The sequence below is a fragment of the Centropristis striata genome, chromosome 1 (genome assembly GCF_030273125.1).
Source record: "Centropristis striata isolate RG_2023a ecotype Rhode Island chromosome 1, C.striata_1.0, whole genome shotgun sequence".
Classification (NCBI taxonomy): domain Eukaryota; kingdom Metazoa; phylum Chordata; class Actinopteri; order Perciformes; family Serranidae; genus Centropristis; species Centropristis striata.
The window spans coordinates 17,189,256-17,209,407 of record NC_081517.1 but is presented as its reverse complement, the minus strand read 5'-3'; the positions used below and the strand labels follow the sequence as shown (position 1 = coordinate 17,209,407).

At 40.2% G+C, this 20,152-nt stretch overlaps 2 protein-coding genes across 3 annotated transcripts; one reads left to right on the top strand and one right to left on the bottom strand.

Annotated features, from left to right (window-relative positions):
* The first annotated feature begins 2,479 nt into the window (after positions 1-2,479).
* LOC131974332 (carcinoembryonic antigen-related cell adhesion molecule 21-like) lies at positions 2,480-4,094 on the top strand. The gene is made up of 2 exons (XM_059336596.1): positions 2,480-3,333; positions 3,742-4,094. The coding sequence occupies exons 1-2, from the start codon at positions 3,111-3,113 to the stop codon at positions 4,092-4,094; spliced, it is 576 nt and encodes a 191-aa protein (XP_059192579.1). The 5' UTR covers positions 2,480-3,110.
* Positions 4,095-7,776: 3,682 nt separating this feature from the next.
* On the bottom strand, positions 7,777-20,119 carry pla2g6 (phospholipase A2, group VI (cytosolic, calcium-independent)). 2 transcript variants are annotated; one of them, XM_059333084.1, is made up of 19 exons: positions 20,068-20,119; positions 19,217-19,437; positions 18,089-18,298; positions 17,008-17,188; positions 16,682-16,869; positions 15,703-15,799; positions 15,201-15,383; positions 14,594-14,702; positions 13,436-13,552; positions 13,044-13,134; positions 12,787-12,950; positions 12,429-12,579; positions 11,657-11,793; positions 11,247-11,324; positions 10,653-10,807; positions 10,482-10,533; positions 9,629-9,744; positions 9,437-9,510; positions 7,777-8,638 (listed from the first exon to the last, which is right to left on the bottom strand). In XM_059333084.1, exons 2-19 carry the CDS (start codon positions 19,429-19,431, stop codon positions 8,494-8,496), a joined length of 2,463 nt encoding a protein of 820 aa, XP_059189067.1. In that variant the 5' UTR covers positions 19,432-19,437; positions 20,068-20,119; the 3' UTR covers positions 7,777-8,493. The 2 variants fall into 2 exon arrangements, with proteins under 2 accessions (XP_059189067.1, XP_059189074.1); XM_059333091.1 differs by lacking the exons at positions 11,247-11,324; positions 20,068-20,119.
* Between the last annotated feature and the right edge of the window lie 33 nt (positions 20,120-20,152).

The following is a 20,152-nucleotide window of genomic DNA, read 5'->3' as shown; positions in this document are numbered from 1 at the left end:
GAGCCCTGCTCCATCACATATCCCAGAGGTTAGTTTCTCAAAGATCCACAAAACTCACACACACAAACTGCTCACATCCACTATTATTACTTTTGAAGTCTCATTTTCAAAATTAAGATCTATTTCACAATAGATTTATTTTGTGTTCACACCACCATCTCTTTGCTTTTTGCTTTTTTAATTTGTATTTCATTGAAGGCATCATAACTGAACACAATATATTTCTATGCTGGCGTACACAGTCTGGCCTTAGTTTTCGGTAAGAAAAACTGCAGCTACTTGACAGAGTTTTTATCCTCTTTACTTACTTCACACGGGAACAAAGTACAGCAAGTACTGTCGTGAGGTTTTAAAAAACGAAACTGTGTGCTGGATCACCGACGAGGAATAGCAGTAGCAGCGGCGCACTTAACTTTTTTTCGGAACTGTTCGTGTTCATCCTTGTCTACTCCGGTGACATTCGGTGACGTCCTGAACAAGGCAGAGCAGGGAAGTTTGCACAGCTGCCCCCAAAATCACCTGGTGAATTTGCAGTACCACAAAGGTCCCTGCTGTTCTGTAAGAGCAGTCTCAATCCTCTGGCATTCCTGGCAGGGGGATGAGTTTCGCCACTGGCCGAGTGTACACTGTGTTCCAAATTATTATGCAACTGAGTTTTTTCTCCGATTTTCCTAAATAGTTGATGCAAATAACAGTCAGCATAATTTAAGTCATCAACCGTTAGTTTAATTAATTCCAATGTGATTGGACAAACCTCCCAATGATAACAGTATTTTTTCAAAAATAAAAAACTTAAAATGCACTGTTCCACATTATTACGCACGACAGGGTTTTATAACATTTTATAGGTTTTTAAGAACTGAAACTGCTCATTTTTGGATTTTCCAGCATTCGGAGGTCATATTTACTGAAATCAAAAGCTATTTCAATCAAAATCATCTTAACAGGTAAAGTTACATTTTAACATAGGAGCCCTTATTTGATAGCAGCTTCACAATTCTTGCATCCATTGACCTTGTGAGTGTTTGGAGAGTTTCTGCTTGAATTTCTTTGCAGGATGTCAGAATAGCCTCCCAGAGCTGCTGGGAGGCTATTGATGGTGAATTGATGGTGAACTGCCTCCCACCCTCATAGATCTTTTGCTTGAGGATGCTCCAAAGGTTCTCAATAGGGTTGAGGTCAGGGGAGGATGGGGGCCACACCATGCGTTTCTCTCATTTTAAGCCCATAGCAGCCAATGATGCAGAGGTATTCCTTGCAGCATGAGATGGTGCATTTTCATGCATGAAGATGATTTTGTTACTGAAAGCACGGTTAATCTTTTTGTACCATGGGAGAAAGTGGTCAGTCAGAAACTCCAAATACTTTTCAGAGGTCATTTTCACACCTTCAGGGACCCTAAAGGGGCCGACCAGCTCTCTCCCCATAATTCCAGCCCAAAACATGCCTCGCCACCTCCTTGCTGACGTCGCAGCCTTGTTGGGACATGGTGGCCGCCCACCAACCATCCACCACTCCATCCATCTGGACCATCCAGGGTTGCACGGCACTCATCAGTGAACAAGACTGTTTGACAATTCGTTTTCATGTATTTCTGGGCCCACTGCAGCCGTTTCTGCTTGTGAGCATTGGTTAGGGGAGGCCGAATAGAATAACTGATAGAATAACGCATAACTGCAAGCCTCTGGAGGATGCTACACCTTGATGTTCGTGGGACTCCAGAGGCACCAGCAGCTTCAAATATATTTTTGCTACTTTGTAATGGCATTTTAGCAGCTGTTCTCTTAATCCAATGTTTTTGTCTGGCAGAAACCTTCCTCATTGTGCCTTTATCTGCATGAACCCATGTCTGCTCTGAATCAGCCACAAATCTCTTAACAGTAGGATGATCACGATTAAGTTTTCGTGAAATATCTAAAGTTTTCATACCTTGTCCAAGGCATTGAACTATTTCACGCTTTTCGGCAGCAGAGAGATCCTTTTTCTTTCCCATATTACTTGGAAATGGTCATCTGCTTAATACTGTGGAACGCCCTTCTTAAGTAGCTTTTCCTTAATTGGGCTTACCTGGCAAACTAATTATCACAGGTGTCTGAGATTGATTTCAGTGATCCAAAGAGCCCTGAGACACAATACCATCCATGAGTTTAATTGAAAAACAAAACATGTAATCTTTATGACACTTAAATACAATTTGAGTAATAATTTGGAACGCGGTATGTAGACCCTTTAATGTTCACCTCAGCTGTGCGTATCCGGCCGTCATCACTGGGGATCCCTTTGAGTAGGAGATTTGGTGTTATGGGGTCGGGATCTGAGATGTCTGATGTAGCATAGCCAAGGGGCTTTGAGTTGAGAATCCCCTCAACTTCTATCAGGACCGTCATGAGGACTTCTTCTGGGAGCACTTGGTCTTTCAGGACTACTTGCAGGGAAGCTTTAACAGATTTGATCTTTGATCTGTTGTTTGATCTGTTCGTGTTCATCCTTGTCTACTCCGGACCACTCAGCTCCCTCCAGTGACGTTCGGCGACGTCCTGAACAAGGGAGAGCTGGGAAGTTTGCACAATAACCACACCTTTACACCTTGTCTCTTTCTGGATTAACCATGCTTTAAGTTTATACATAATAACTTATGTAATAAGTAAAATAATCTAAAACTGATGAAAAATGTATTCCTCATCTCTCAACAGAAGTACATGTTCAAAGGAGTCCTACTGCCAGATCAGACCATGTCACACTGAGCTGTAACACCAGCTGTCCTCTAACTGCCTTCATATGGCATAAGAGCAGAAAATTAGCTCAAGAGCCCAATAAACCACAGTTAGTAGTTCCTATCACTTCTGCTGAAAGCTTCTCCTGTGCTGTAAAAGGCTTTGAGGATCTGCGCTCTGCAGAAGTCTGTGAGTATGAACACAGGATGTGGACAGAATAACAGAAACGGACTACTATAATGCAGTTGCTACGTAGTAGTTGCTAAGAATAGTAAACATCAAATTTCAGGTACTGAAGATGGCAATTGCTGGACTGTGAACTATGTCAGCAGAAGGATCTGTGCTCTGGAACGCTCTTCAGTGAACATTTCAAGTAAATATTCTCATGTCAACTTCATGTCAACAAGGTCTAAATCATGGTATAAAATAAAGAGAAGTGGGAAGGAAGAAGCTGAAGAGCCAATGAAGCCGGCAGGTCGTGTGGAGTATGAAGACAACATGAATAATCACCACTTCCTGAAAATCAATAGACTGAAGAAGGCTGACTCAGCTGAATACCAATTCAGACTCCAGGAAAATGAAGAAGGAAGGAAACCTGGAGTGACTTTGGTTGTCACAGGTAATTCTTTAGATTCATTTTTGCATGTGAATTATTGACTTCAACACCATGTATTACCAGCAGTCAGCACACTGAAAAACCAAATTATGCTTCATGTATTCCATTTAGCATGAATTGGCCTTTAAGTCAACTTAATCAAACCAATTGTGAAATTCAATACACAAAAACTTCAACATACCAATGTTGAAGCATTGTATTCATTCTACTGTTTTTTTTACTTTTACTGTCTTCTTAAGGCAGGATGACAATTGAATATAACATAAAGGCAGCAGATAAGAAAACACTTTCTTATATATGGATTGTTTTAGAAGACAATAACAAACAACCTATTTTGTTGTTTAGGTATGAGGACCTGTGAGATATTACAATGTTCTTTTACATTTACTGACCACTCTCACCATGTTTCAGGGCTGAAGGTGAAGTTTACTCCTTCTGCAGTGGTGACAGAGGACCAGAGAGTCACACTGACCTGCAGCACCAGCTGTCCTCTGACCAACAACACAAACTACATTTGGTTCTTCAACAGTCGACCTCTGACCCTGACAGAGAACCAAAACAAACACCTGGTTCTAGACCCAGTCAGCAGTCAGCATGCAGGAAACTACTCCTGTGCTGTCAAAACCCAAAACAGCAACCGCTCTAATGAAAAGACTCTCACCGTCCACAGTAAAACAGGAAAATGGATAACAGCAGCAGCTGCAGGACTCTGTAGTTTTCTCCTGGTTATAGTAGCCCTCACTGTCTTCTTGTGGTTTAGGTGAGCAACACTGGGCTTTGACTCAGAGCAATGACATTCACACAGTCATTCACACACTAACCTGGCATCATATATTGATTTACATTCACTTATTTCATTAACCAGAAGGAAGAGGACTTCTAGACAATCTGCTAGAGATGAAACCGCAGACAACTTGGAGCAGGTAAAGAGAATATTTTGTAAAACTATTTTGTTCATCACACTCAGACTATATCTGTATATGTAAGCTGCCATATGTAACAATTCCAATTGTACCATTATTTCCTGCCTTTTATCAGCTAAACCCTGGCCCTGTGTATGAGGACATCTCGGCCCAACCAACAGAGCAGAATGATCTTCACTACAGCAGCATCCACTTCTCAAAGAACCACACGGATCCTCTTTACAGCACAGTCCAGCCACATCCGCCTCAAAAACAAGAGCATTCCCAATATGCTGTTGTCAACTTCAGACTTAACACGACCCCTGAGTAAGTATCCCTTGGTATTACCTCTTCAGGCTCTATTTGAGGGCTATATTGTAAGAATTACGTAGCTTATAGGATGATCTACATATCCTAGTAATATCCCACAAGTAGCAAAATACCAGTTGGGTGACTGTTACCATTTTGATAACAACCTGTTGGCCATTACATGTTTTTAACTGTGGGGTTTAAAGTTTACATTGATTTTTCATTTTCAAAATTCAAGATTATTTACGTCCATTGTCACATAACAGTTAACAAATCACTGATATGACTTCTATGAAACTCGAAGGAGTGACAAACTGGGTCACTTGTTTTCCTCATAAGTTTTCAAAATCACTTTGCCACATGTTTAACCTCAAGTACATTAATGCATTATTTCTGTACTTTCAGGCATGGTGGCCAGACAGTGGATCCTTAGAATTTGAACAATGAAAAGCAAACACAAGCCTAAAGAGACTGAACAATCCCAAATGTTATCAAATATGGGTATTGTTCTCTTTATTATCTCTGCATTACATTTACATTTGAGGACTTCAGTGTTTAGCTTACCGTGAATAAGGGGGCAGACATCCACAGGAGCCCACTTGAGAGCGCTGATGGACTGCCTGTATTAGGAAATAAAACCAGGACCTCTTACTTACTCTGATTAACCATCCAGTTGAAGTTATGACTTCTTAAGCAGACTGTGTCAAAATACAAGGAGCAGACACAAATACTTACCAATATGCACCAATAACCCTTCAACAAATATGACTTCTGTGAAACTTAATCAAAATCAAAATTAATCTGACTTAAAGTTACAACACAAAAAAGTCCTACAGGAGCATTCACCATACCTGCATGATACCTTCACAACTGGAACATATTCTTGAAGGAACTAATACCCACCTGTTTTAGGTGTTAAGGTATTTACAAAAGACAGATGTACTGATTTACTCAAGTACTAGTTATTACAGAGGTACTGTATTGCAAACACATAGTTGCTAGCTAGATTTAGCATATCTGCTAGGTAAGCTAACTGATCTAAGGGCTCTGAAAGTCTAAATTATTGTGCGTTGCTAAGCAGCCAAAGCACTTTATGGTTGGTATGTGAAGCAATGCAACCATATAGCAACCGCATTAGCTAATGCTAGCAACGTTGTTTTTAAAAATACAATAAATAAATAATTTACTTAATATATATATATTTTTTTTATATTATTATTTTCAAAATATAATTTATATATATAGCCTATATATATATATATATAGGCTACATATTATTATTATCTATTATGTTAACATTGACCTAGGATACTTGGGTAGCATGCCTTACCTTTCAGCAGGCTAACAAACGGCTAATTAAGAAATACTCATCCAACATAAAATTGTCACTGCTTTGATGTCAAAAACATCAATATAACGTTGATAAACTGCTTTCCATATTATCGTTAGCTAACTAATAGTCCTCTTTAAGACCATGTTAAGTTAAATTCTTTTCACATGTTGGCGTATGCTTTTGTTAAGTTGTTTTGCTTTCAACTTGCGTTCAAGAGCAGCTATACTAATTGTGGCATTTGCAGCCCGACGCGGCGGGGGCAAGCAGGCGGAAGGATGAAGACACAGTGGCGTTTAACCGGGTTTTATTAGCTCTTTTAACAGACTAAAAACGGGGTTGGAAGAGTGCCCAAAATAAGAAACGCTGATAGCCGAACACTAGCTGGTTTTCTAACTATGGCGTTGAGCAGCCTCTCTCCTCCGCTGTTTCTCCGAACTACCTCTCTTTTTCTCCTGCTTCCCGCCCTCTTCTCCCAAAACTGGCCTATCAGGCTGAACTAGGGCAACTCCCCCCCCCCACAAACTCCCCATCAGTCCCCCCCCCATAGTCTTGCAGGGTCACTACACTATATTATACAACAGCGACCACGCGGTTGTTAGAATTTAGTGACGTTGGTTATGATTTTTACTTTCCATATTTAAAAAAATAAATAAATTTAACTTAATTGTGATAAATGTGTAGAATAGGTCGGCGTGCATGTTGTTCATACAGGTAGTGACACAAAATGCAGTTCATATGCTTCAGGTGCCTTTTTATGAAGGTTTATTTTTTTTCATGTTTTTTCTTTGAGTGTCTACAAAAGCACCATATAAATTGAATGCATTCTTCTTATTATTATTATTATTATTATTCATATATTTTCCACATATTGCAATATTTAAAAAATAATTTTGTTTTTCTATGCTGACAAGTGAAAACATAAGACTATTCCCCCTTTATTCAGTCCTTGTGTTGACTTATCGACACCTACCGCTTAATGGCATTGTGTGCTTTGAATTTGGTGGTGGGGTGGAAAAATTCATAATGGATTTTACATTTTAATAAAGTTGAGTTACTTCTCTTATTCGTGTTTTCACTTGTTCAGTGGCCCCACTGATTAATGGATGAAATAAAGGTTAATAGTTGGACCCACTTTACCAATCAAATAAAAAACTAGAATAAACAATAGCGTGACTGCTACAACAGAGACAAAATGTCAGATACAAAATTTCATACTAAAATATTACTATAGAAGAACACACTTCTGTAATTAATCCAAAAACAACACAATTTGTAACCTCTAGTTTATGCTGTGCAATTAGTTTTCCGTTTATCTTACTTATCTTTAAATTAAATTATAGAGAGCTACAGCATGATAGAACTGTTTGGTGTGTAGAAAAAAACTGTTCTTTAAAAAAAGTTGACTCAGTTGTCTTATGGTTGTGCTCTGAATTGTTTAATGGCCACACTAAATATTTGGTTAAATATAGGGAAGTAGTCAGGCCCAGCTTTACAATCAGATTACAAACCAGATTTAAGCAACAAGGGTGACTGCCACATGAGAGACAAAATGTCACAGATACAAATCATATCCATATTAATATATTTTATTACCATACAAGTATACACTTCAGTTATTAATTGAAATACAAAAAACATAAGAAATAATTTGTAACCTCTAGTTTACGGTTGTGCAAGTAGCAATAAGTCTTCTGTTTCTGTCTTTCAAATAAATTAAAAATTCAAGTTGTGACAGTTCAAGTTAAATTTGCACTCAAAAGACACATTTACAGTAGACTGACAGGTTGTGACAATGTGTGCAAGCAAGTTATGAGCAGGTGTGAAGTTAATTGTGATGTTTAAAGTCAAGATGAATGACTTGTGTGGTAAAGGCTTGAAAATGTGTTGTGGAGAGATGAAAGGAAACAGTATAAATGTGAGGCCCAGACACATAAGGCAGAACTGGTTCACGATCACCATTATCCAAGCTGGGCTACAGTATACTGCAGGTTTTGTAGTCATACTGCAGGGTCCCTTTAAATACATGAAACAATCAGCATAATGAGTGACGGTACTAAAAAGAGGAAGAAGAGAAGGAGGAATGAGAAGAAGTGTTACAATTTTTTTAAAGACATTTAGCTGACAGTGTCCCAGTTTCATTTGGTTGATACCACTTCCTCCCCTTTTATTCACATATCAAGAACAGGTAACACTACACTCTTCTTCACTTGTTTATGTACAAACATTAAACTTATTGCGGTTACATGATAAGTGATAAGGTCAGCAATAATATATTAAATAAATAATAAACACATGATGCTACATAAGTTGCCTTGCAATAGTCTACATTAAGTCAGTCGCTCTTCAACCGTTTTCTTTTCTGTCTTCACACATTCACACTTTTGCTACTGTGTACTGACATTTCGGAGAATATATACGAGTCATTGTGACCATGTTGAGGAGTTTGAAAGAAAGAGCACACAAACACAGACATTACAGTCTTGTTTCAGACACAAGTTTTCACCAATCTTTGTGCCTACAATCACTCTTTGACTTTCCTTTCCTCTCATTATATTCTCCATCTCCTTTTGCTCTCATGGTTCCATGTTTGCAGCCTCTCCTTTGGATGTTCTTGTGCTTTCATTTGTCCAGTAGCACCTTTGCCAGGGACTGGAGGGTTTCCCTCTTCTCGTACAGGTACATCTGGGTTTCCCACAGCATGTCCACCAGGACCGCATCACTCACCTCATCCAGCATCACCTCCTGAGTCAGCTGGGGACTCAATCTGCACAAAAGACAAAAAACACAGTCATTGTCTTACAGCCTTTAAAGTACTCTTAAAAAAAATAATGGAGCAATTTAGATGACTACAGATGTAAATAAAATAAATAATAGACAACATTGATCTGTGTTTGAATATAGTGCTATGTGGGGCTCTATGGGCTATTTTCTTTTTCATTCAATATAAACTTATTAGGATAGAAATTCCCTCATTAGTCCCACAATGTGGACTTTCAACTCTGCATTTAAGCCTTCCTTTCTTACACACCAGTGAACACACCATGCTTCGGAGCAGTGGGCAGCACATTTCTGCACGCCCGGGCAGAAATGACTAAGTGATAGCTGAGGGTTAAAATGTGATAGTGGTATGTGTGCTTTCCTGTTGACGGAAATCTGTCAAATGGAGAAGTAATATGTCCATATCTACACAACTAAGCCTGCTAGTAAATTATTATCAGAGAAAATGGCAATAATACGAGCAGGTCTCAATAGCTAACTTTGTTCTTCATATGCAGTTTAGCATAGTGTATTTTGCTTTGCTGACAGATGCTCAAGCTCAGATTCTAATATGATTTTTCACTGAGAGTAAACAATAAACACTACACATTGTAGCATGTGTCTAAATAAAGTTAACCTAATGGTTGTGTGAGAGGACATGAGGGACAGAGAGAAGTGGGCGAAAGAGGAAAGAGAGTGATGATGATCTTTAGACATAAAAAAGGAAGAGGGCAGACAGAATAAGAGTTGTGACAGAGCAGAGACAGCGGTAAATGAGAACTAAAATGCAGCATGGTCAGCTGACCTGTGGTAGATGGTGTCAATCATTTCACACCAGGCTGCAGCTCTGTCCACTGCACAGCCATCAGAGTCTGTACACTGTCCAGTCAGAGAGAGAGGGACATTTCTTTTTAATTAGAAATAAATAGACACTTGTTGTGATCACAGAGTGATTAAAGCAGGTGCAGTAGCTCTACATGTCTTTGGCTGTACTCACGCAGTCCACCAGCATCTTGCCCAGCTCCTTGGCTCCTACGAAGCTCTTGGCCAGCTCCAGAGGGTTGGAGGGCCGGAAAACATCCACAGAGCTCACCACCACCTGAGGAGGTTTACCTGGAGATACACAGCAGCACACAGAGGAGATGTAAAACACTTTTCCTGCATGGTCATTCACACTGCAGTCTCCTATCTTAAAAATGTGGGCACTCAGGGCTGTATAGGGCACCTTGGATGAACAGAATTCATCACATGGAATATTGTAGCTTATGGATGTTACAATTAAGTATGCATAAAATACATTGGCAAAGCCCAAACACTATTTTCCAGGATTCTAACAGCGACTAAAAGCCTTATTAAAATTTGATTCCTGCTGAAAGCAAAAGTGCAGTAAGACGCAACATGAGGAGTGATCTGAAGATACCAACAGATACTAATAATGCTAATAAATAATAATGAACAATAATATACCAGAGAGAGCATGTTCTCCCCGTGTCAGCGTGGATTCTCACCGGCTACTCCCGCTTCCTCCCACAGTCCAAAAACATGCACTTAGGTTGAATTGGTGACTCTAAATTGTCCGTAGGAGTGAATGAGAGTGTGATTGTCTGTCTCTATGTGTCTGCCCTGAGATAGTCTGGTGACCTGTCCAGGGTGAACCCCGCCTCAACCCGAGTGCAGATAAGAGGTTAAGGATAATGGATGAATGAATGAATACCAGAGATATTATTAAAGTGACTCTGAGTTTCGAATTAGGTCACAAGAAGCATAAAATGCATTATTTACCATGTTGAGATCGTAGAATTAGAAAAGTATTAATAATTCCATGTTTCAGACATAATAAAGAGGCTCACCTGTACCAAGAGAGACCACGATACCCAACCTCTTCATCTGGTTCCCATGGCCCTGAGAGGGAGGAGGGTTAAAAACAAGTTTAAAAAAAGAGTAGACAGATAATGTGGTAAACATAAATGCTTTAGAAATCCATAGATGTCAAAACAGAATGCAGCCGTCAGGTTCCCTACCTCAGCTTTTAAAGCTTTATTGTACTGATGGATTTCTGACATGGCATCTAGCGTCGGGTTATTGGCCAGTAGCCCTCCATCCAGAAAGCGGCCCATTGGTCTGAAGTAGGTGGGGGCAGCGCCGCTGGAGCGGGCGGCTCGCCACACAAGTTGCTCTGGTGAAAAAAAAAGGGATTTAATGATTTAAAAAAAGCTTCAAAAAAAGAAAAGAATGCAAGACTTTTTATATTCCGGTGCAGGCTTTAGGACAACAATTTGCAGAAAAAAATGGTTAGCACTCAAAACATCTACATTTATGTTATTTGCTGCTGTGCTCTTAACAGTTAATATGCATTCTGTGTGGAATCACATTTAAAGGAAAAGTTTGACATTTTGTAAAATGTGATTTTTTTCCTTTTATATGTCTGAGAGAGGCATCAATCTTCTCATCAAACTGAAAAGAAATGAATACCTATTTCCCAAACTGTCAAATTATTTCTTTAAAACATGGAAAAACTGGAATTTGTAACACGTTGCCCAGAAATGTGACAAACTGTGAAGAAATCAAACGTTCCTTTCAAACGCTGGTAGTCTCCCACTCAGACAGACACACACCTTCATCAGTCACCTTCCTACGCTTTCTGGTTGGCTCCTCTGTGTATCCTACTATCAACAAATCCTCATCCTCCCATCCTGCAACAACAACATGGCTGGCACTCAAACAACACAGCAGAACCAGACTTGTACAGGGATATGATGGCATGCAAATTCAGAAGTAGGTTTTTTTAATTCACCCACTCCACGCTTTCCAGGTTTCATTTCCTGAATGATTTGAGAACATGCAGTATGACTCTTCTACTGTTGAGATGACCCAACCCCAGGATTTAAAGCCACCAAGTGCAGGTTTGCTTACTTTGACACCATCCAGTGGTAGTAGAAATGCACTGCACTGCCCGTTCAATAGAACACCAGTGAGCACCAGCACATTAGCCAACAAACACAGCTGTTTCCATTAGCTGAAGTACCTTGTGGGATGGTGAGGGGCTTGAACGTGGCAGTGGTGGCATATGGGGGCTCTCTGCGGACGGAGGGACGGTCATAGTTCCTGAAGATGTGCAGCTCGCCTGGATGTCTGTCTGCTAGAACACTGGTCACCATCACCCTGAAGAGAGACAAATAAATGAGTGGAATGAGAAAAGAGTAATTGATAGAGACAGGAGAGGTGAAATGTTGGCAGAAAAAAAGATTTTACTTGGCATTGTTCCATACTAAGGACTTTTAAGGAGTTTTCTCAAACCGACCACTCACAGTAAAGGAGTAGGGAATTAAAACAGGTTGATGTCATTTTTACCAACAGCAAAAGCACAGGGAACACACAGCTTACCACAAGAAAAAAGGAATAAAGACTATTTTAAAGAAACTCATTGACTGAACACAGAATCTTGCAGGAGTTTGGGTTTTATAGTTGCAGATTTTGATGTGGTTTGTCTGAGGGGATATTTTTTATTCCTAGCTCTACTTCTGTACACTTTACTGACTATTGCTTAGTGTAGGGATCCTCAAAGTGGGGTCAGTGAAAAGAATATTTTTTACAAAAGTCTTCATGATTCATTGAAAAGTAAATATAATATAATATACATACATATTATATATATATATATATATATAAAATAATATAATATATATATATTATATATAATCTGATCTGCAATTATGTATGTTGTTGTCATACCTTTCTAATACTTTAATTGTGTTGTTCTGTCACATAACTAAAAAAAATGAGTAGTGGACAGTTACCTGGGGTATCGGACATCCGTCATCTTGGTGTTTTCTCCAAACTCTTTCTTCAGGAAGTCCTCCAGTGGTGCTGATTCATAAGGTCGGGACCCCCTGAAGACCTGCTCCTTCATCCTGAAGTAGAGGCAGCGCAGGTACTCCATGGACTTACCTACAAATAGAAGAAACATCAATATTACAGACGACTGTTTCAGACAATAATCTCCTTCCACCTTCTGCTATGGATTTTGCAAGGGCACTGCTAAAGACGACTGTGATTGGTTTGAAGAGGTACAAATAAGCTGGAGAATTATGTCAGAATGACAACAGGTGCAGCCAGGCCTTTCCCTAGCACTGGAAGTAAAAGGGACACACACACCATGGATTATAGCGAGGGCCAGGATGCCCCCTGTGCTGGTGCCAGCCACCCAGTCGAAGAGCTCTCTGGTGGGCCGACCAGCCTCTTTCTCAAGAGCGATCAACATCTGGATCAACACCAGGCCTTTAATACCTCCGCCATCCAGACACAGCAGTCTGTCCATCCTGCACGATGAGGAGAGAAGAGGATTCAAATAAAAGATTTTATAGTGTTTTGTTGTTTCCAGACAAACAGCATAAATGAAGCTTCTTACTCACTTCCTTTGCTCCATTTTGAGACCGTCCACTTCAGACGTGCCTCTGCTCATTGCGCTGATTGCTGCCCCCGCATACATGATCTCCTCAAACCCTGTCAGCCAATTACAACAGCTATTAATATGGGACCAGCACGTGGCATCAAATGTTTGAATAAAGGAAGGGAAAGGAAAGGGGTGACTGGGTTTTCTACAAGCCACATGGGAGTTTAATAAGGAATGACTGAGTATGGTTTCACCGTCCGGAAAAATCATTTAGTTTGACTTTTTCTCAGAAAACGGATCTTCTTGGGTCATTTAAAGGGTTCAAGTTAATAAAAATGTTTTCAGAGGGACTTAAATACGACCAATAACAAAAGATAACATTGATGGGAAAATGTAAAACTGTGGTGTTACCTATGCCTGCAGGCTTGACCTTGTTGGAGAAGGGGGGAGGACTGTCAGGGGAGGGTGGGAGGCACCGCTGGACCCCTACGCTACACAGCATGTCCAGCAGTATCTTTCTATTAGGACCTTTTATGTTAACACAAACACACACAAGCAAGTCAACATGTTAGACATGCAACAAGCAGAGAGACAGAGGAGAGAGATTAAGTGATAGACAGATAGACAGAGAGAGAGAGAGAGAGAGAGAGAGAGAGGAGAGAGAGACAGCAAGAACATCAGCCAGTTGTTAGCAAATATCATGCATTTGTTTTAAAAATCAGTAAATGACAGCAAACTCCATTACAACCATTTCGGAGCATCTGAGAGTAAATTTGAAAAATTTCAGTACGTGGGGCCTTATTGTAGAATTCTTTATGAAAAATGCACAAGAAAAAAACACCTGTGCACCTTAATGCAATCCAATATGACACAAATAAGAGTAATTCATTTTATATTTGTGATTGTTAAATTAATTAGTTTAAACTTTAACACTGCGTCAGAGAGCCAAAGTCATTTGGTACTTTTTGAGATGAAAGGGCAATACAAAAACAAACAGCTTTGGTCACTGAAAATGTAAAATGTCACTCATTTGTAGCACTGCCCTCTACTGTTAGAAGGTGAACATGGGAGTAGTTGGGTGAAAGATTGCTGCTTCAACAATCCACAGACCATACGGGGAGTTTTATTTATGTTAACCTGTTATCTTCCTCTTTTGCCCGTTGTCTTCTTATCTTATCTTGCACTATATGGCAATTAAATGCTTATTGCACCTTTAAAAAGACATAAAAAGACACAGGGATGCATTCTAACCAAGCCGCCTCTAAACAGTCACAGAACAATGAATTAGATGCATGAGCTGAGGATTACTTAAGGTCTGTAATTCTATAAATCACTAATTAGACACCCAAACATTTTCATGCAGCAGCTTTTACTATCTACAGTGAAACACATGCATTTAAATGAGACTACAGTGTTGAGATAAAGTTCAAACGTGTTAGATCAAACATATTAAGTTCCATAAACTCATCACTATTCCTTATTTGCCTCCCTACTCTCCTCCATATACCCCCTCCCCCCATACCCCCTCACAGTTTAAACTCCCTTTTTCATCACTTCCCTTTTTCTCACCTTTGCTGGTGCGAGCAGCGATGAGTCCAGGTGTTTCTCCCAGGTCGTTGTGGATCTCCACATCAGCCCCAAACACAATAAGAGCTTTGATCAGCTCCATGTGGTCCATCTAATGAACAGAGGCACAAAAATGGTTTAGCAAAAAACAGAAAAAATTACAATAAAAAGGAAAAAAAAAAAACTTTGGATAACCTTTAAGATGTTATCATGAGTGATACACAACATGTTAAACAAGATTTGTAGTGTTCACATAAATAGCATTGTTGCAGCAAGAGAAGATTTTTCCAGTTGAGAAAAATCTTACTGGTGCACCTTTCATTAAAAACAACACATTTGCCTTACAGGAAATGTCAGCAAGAAGTCTCCAAGGGAGACACAGAGATAACATCTTGTAGTGTAAGCATGCTGATTGTTGCAGAAAGGCAGATCTGTCAAGTTAATATTATACAGTATCAGTAACGCAATCTTCTTTTCCACAAACTGTGTTGCAACCACTTAACAAAATCATTACTTGACCTTTTACCCTGACATTTTGATTATCAGTCAGAGACAACTGCCTTTTTCTGGAAACTTAGAGCACGGCAGAGATGATATCTTGTAGACGCACCTTCATAGCGAGGTGCAGGGCTGTGTTTCCATCCTGGCCCTTCAGGTTGGCGTTCGCTCCGTGGGTGAGCAGCACCATGGCCGCCTCAAAGCGGCCTTTCTTTGTCAGAATATGGAGGGCGCTCTCTCCGGTCTTACTGAGGTAGTTCACCGCAGCGCCGTGTTCCAGCAGAATACGACACATCTGGCAAAGAAAGAGGAATATCTATTAAAACATCTGCTTGATATTTCCCCTCAAATGTTAACTTAGGCTTTATAAAATCATGCTGACAAATCGCTATTGCTTCATTAAGTGAAAGGTGTCGTAACAGTTGCTTGAACTCCAACTGGTTGCTCAAAGAGGTTAACAGAGGTCATACTTCCATTGTTGTAACATCAAAGCAATAACACATAATACATTACTCTGGCTGTATACTTAGAGAGTGAAAACATGTTTTGTAATTCATCATCTTATTATAGATTATTATGGATTACCACAAGACACATGATGTGATATTTTTCACCTCAGCCGTTTTGGACCAGTGGAGAGGCGTCCCTCCATACATAGTGTCCTCAGCCTGGAGCTGTCCTGGGTCCGCTTTGAGAATCTCCTCCACACAGCTGACAGCCAGACACAAAATAAAAGAGGACTTTATACACTATCATATATGTTGACTGAAGTACATCTTTCAATATATCTTAAACAAACTGGGCTTAAACTAAGGCTTCATTTGTTAGTTTTGCATTTTCTCTGCCTTTAACAAAAAAGCCTATGCTTTTTTTGAACTTCTCTGCTCTGTTGAAATTTAGTTAAGTATCTTCAGCATATTTTTCTATCACAGAGGCCCAGTATTACTTGTGTGAATTTACTTAATGTTGTTTCATGGGTACTGGAGGTGTTATAATTTTGATTCTTAATTGAAAATGACTTGTTTCAAACATTACAATCAAAACCCCAGCAAGTGACAGCTAAAGGTCTCAGCTATAAATAAAAATGTTTAGATGAATGCGAATGTTTTCTAAAATTAGATGATTCATGATTAGAGTCATGTTTTGTATTAGTGCTAACCAGCCCAATCACAGAGTTGGAGAATCATGACACCCCTAGTAGATACCCATTTATTTTACTGTATGTACTGTCTTATCCCAAGGTAATAAAGCCAGTTCCAAGCAGTATATAGCAAAATATTTTCTGAGTACAGGCATATATTCAGGAAGAGGTCCATTTATAATGGAGTCCGGACAGCAAGGTAACCAGAGGAACCATTTCTTCAAAAACATACACACATTTAGTGTAACTGAGGAAAATACAGACATCTTTCTACTTCTGGGGATGCTGGTCTGTAAGAGTAGCCACTGCATAGGGGTAAAGAAACTTTGACTTCAGAATTTCCAATTAACCAGTTCTGGACTGATTACAATCTACAGAAACATTTTAAATTACAACCAGCAGTGAAAAACTACTTGTTGGAAATCATCATCCTCATCTTTATGCCTACTCACTCTTTCTCACTGTACTTCATGGCGCTGTGGATGGCGTAGCCTGCACCGCCGCCGACATCACACTTGGCCCCACCTCCCAACAGAGCTTTGACGGACTCCACGCGACCCAGACGGCAGGCCACGTGGAGCGGCGTCTCCCCATTGTTGTTCAGCTCATTCACCCCCGAGCACAACCGCGAGCACAAAACCTGAATGAGGAAAGGATGACGTGATGGATGACAATGGTGAAGGAAAAGTTATGTTACCGTGTAGTTTAGAGGAGTGTATCAGAGACTGTGTCAACTGAAACGCAGTGGTAAAATCATTCCACAAGTGCTGAGTGTAACCTGAATGATAGCAGGAGTATCCTGCTTGGCGGCACAGTGCATGGGCGTCTCTCCGTTACGGTCTTTGATGTCAGTGCGAGCCTGGCTTTCCTCCAACAGCTCCTTCACACACGGAGTGTCTCCACGCTCACACGCCAGGTGCAGCGGTGTCTGACCAGAGACATCCCGAGCATTGATCTGACTGAAGACAGGAAGATGAAATGACCACAGAGGTCATAATGCACCGTTTAGTTTAATCATCACTACAGCTTGAAGGAGACTTGGGACATGGGAAAACCTCTACACTGAACATTAAGCCCCCTTTATTTGCCAAGTTATGTATAATTATGTGGAAATGCAGATCAAGCAGGGAATAGATTTTCTTGTTTGTGAACTGAACTCAGACATCCCAGATCTGAGACTTGGCTGCAAACAGCAAGTTTTTCAATGCAAGATAAGATCAAATTTCATTTCAAATGCCCTTTTCATGTTGTTTCGGTTTCCTCATTGTGACTTTGAGATTAAATCTTTCAACGTTTGTGAATGCTTTTGCTGTCTTGTCCTTCAGACTCTTCAGCAACTAAATATTTTCATTGTGCTCTATTGGCAGATATGATTTACTGATGATCCCAAGTAGCTTTCAAGTGAATTCAAGTTGACTTTCAGACTGTACTGAAATGAACAAAAGCCAAATGCTGCATGGTAAATGAGCTGATGGCTAATAGCATTTGTTGAATTGAATGCTTTTGGCTGGGAGTCTTATACTGTCTGCCTCGCAATTAATGCCACTATAGAATAGGAGCTCACTATATAATCCTCTCTTCATTCGGCTTCATCCTGAAGCACTTATCTCTTGACAGGCTGCCCAGAGTTAGAAACAAGCGCTGTAATACGTTTCTTAGAAAACTGGTCAACAACAATTCTGATAACCATTTAACAAAACAACAGTTGAAGTGATCCATCAAGCAAAAATGCCAAACATTTGCTTATCTCCATTTTGGATCTTTGTTTAAAGAATATCTTTTAGATTGTTAGCACAGAACATAATTTTGGACTCAAGGAAACTTTCATAAGCATTTTTCTCAAGCGCTACCCGTCTCACCTTTGGACATAGTTATGCTTGAGACACTCTCTCAGGCCTGTCTCCACAGCGATGTGGGCGGAACTCCAGTCCGGATGGCTGCGGATACAGTCCACAATTGGCTGAGTGGTCTCAGCCTTCAGAGGAAGTGTCTCATAGAAGGGGCGAAGCTTGAGGGCATACTGGGGGAACCAGTTCATGGCGTCCTCCTCTGACGCCACCTGGAACAGCCTGGTGCACACAGTACAATGATTACACAGACACATATCACAAGATCCATGAGGAGAAACCTGAGTGAGTGCCCAAAACTCTGGGCGTGTGGCAAGACTGGTAAAAATGACAGATAAGATAAATAACGAACATTATAGGCAATGGCCCTTGACATTAGAGGGCATCTTTGTTCACTGAATGCTGCTTTGTCATATTATTTTTTACTTATTGTATATAAATAAAAGATTAACTCCACTTTTCTGTTTTGTTTTAATAACTAATGTTTTTATCCATCTTACAAATGTTTGCAGTTTCAGTTATATTGAGGCACTTATTAAAAGGGTTTTACCACTTCAACCATTCCCAGTCAACTAGCACAACACTGGTAAATTGTCTATGTCTGACTGTCTATGTAAACCTTTTGCTTTTGGATGGTGATGTTTGCCGGGATCATAATGTGTCATAAGTTCCAAACTTACATTGCACACAACACCCTAAAAGATTAAACTTTTAAAGTACTTGCCTTTATCCTTTATCTGTCCAACTATGTTAATTTTATGCACCAAAAAAGCATGGTAAATTCCTTGTATGTGTTAACTGACATGGCAATAAACCTGATTCTGAATGTTTGGTTGAAGTTCTGTCAAACTGTAAAACCTGCTCCAACACTGATGAATTCAAGATAATGGGCTTTGATTTGTTAAGCTTCTTTGTTGTGTATTGGCGTAAATCAATAAAATGTTATGGGCTGATTGAAGTAATCAAACTTAAAAGGGATAATGAAATCCCAAACTACCGAAAATATAAATCTTTGTAACTTTCTTGTGCTCATTTCAGCTGACATCTTCACATTTAAAACCAGTTCAGTGGCTGTATCATGCTACAAATGACATTTTACACCGCTCTCCTTGTCCAAGGTGAGATCTACAGTTTACTGACCTCAGAGTCACATTGGGCATCTCAGGGCACATAAGCAGGCAGTCCCATGACTGGTACTGGGTGTTTCTGTACAGAACCATGCGTCCCTCTTCCTTCAGCAGAACTTTGCCTCCTCCACCGTAGTCGGAGAGCTGCACATCCCTGACCCGGTAGGGGTTGGTGAAGAGGGTGGACACAGAGGACACTGTGTCCAACAGCCGGCCTAAGAACTGCATTGTCACCTGAGGACAAAGGACAAAGAGCTTTAGGGAGGACAATCAGACAATCGACAGCATAGTCTCTATGATATCTGACTGATATGAGACAGGGTAGATATGTTTAGCTCTGCCCTCTTTTGCAGCTCTGTCACAGCCTGTAGGATTGTTGTCAACATTTATGAATGATTTATTCCATCCCCAGGACAGGATGTTACCTCTCGTGGATAGCAACAGGTGTAATACCACACATATGACATATTATACCTGCTGGGAGTCTCTAATTTGTGATGAGATCCGTGGAACAACAAATTGCACTGTCACAAACAATATCCTGTGATGCAATTATATGATCGTTGTTGTCAGCTGAGATACAACATTATGTGACAACTCTCCACTTCGTATTCCCTCTAGTGACGATGCAAACTGAGGCTGGTCCTCATTTAAACCATGAACAAGTGGCTTCATTCATGCTGCTCACGAGTTCCGAGTTAAACAGAATCAATTTGACATGATACCAACGCTAAATAAGAACAAACACTGTCAACGAAACAAAAATAAACACCCCAAATATCCCCAGCACGTATACTAAGGTTAGCTACCTGTTATGTGTAGCTAACTAATCGCATTAACTTGCCGCTGACGGTCCAGTCTCACCTGCTAGCTGCTCTCTGCTTTGGCTGACTTCTGACAGCGACATCAACAACCGCCACACCGCAACCGAACTTGCTACAAGTCATGA

Bases quoted from the DNA above. Each gene is read 5' to 3' on its own strand.
- LOC131974332 (XM_059336596.1), top strand. From the start codon at position 3,111: ATGTCAACAAGGTCTAAATCATGGTATAAAATAAAGAGAAGTGGGAAG. The intron at 3,334-3,741 runs GTAATTCTTTAG...ACCATGTTTCAG, and splicing joins AGTGACTTTGGTTGTCACAG to GGCTGAAGGTGAAGTTTACT.
- pla2g6 (XM_059333084.1), bottom strand. From the start codon at position 19,431: ATGCAGTTCTTAGGCCGGCTGTTGGACACAGTGTCCTCTGTGTCCACC. The intron at 15,384-15,702 runs GTGAAAAATATC...TTTCTTTGCCAG, and splicing joins ACTGGTCCAAAACGGCTGAG to ATGTGTCGTATTCTGCTGGA. The intron at 13,135-13,435 runs GTAACACCACAG...ATTGGCTGACAG, and splicing joins GGTCAAGCCTGCAGGCATAG to GGTTTGAGGAGATCATGTAT.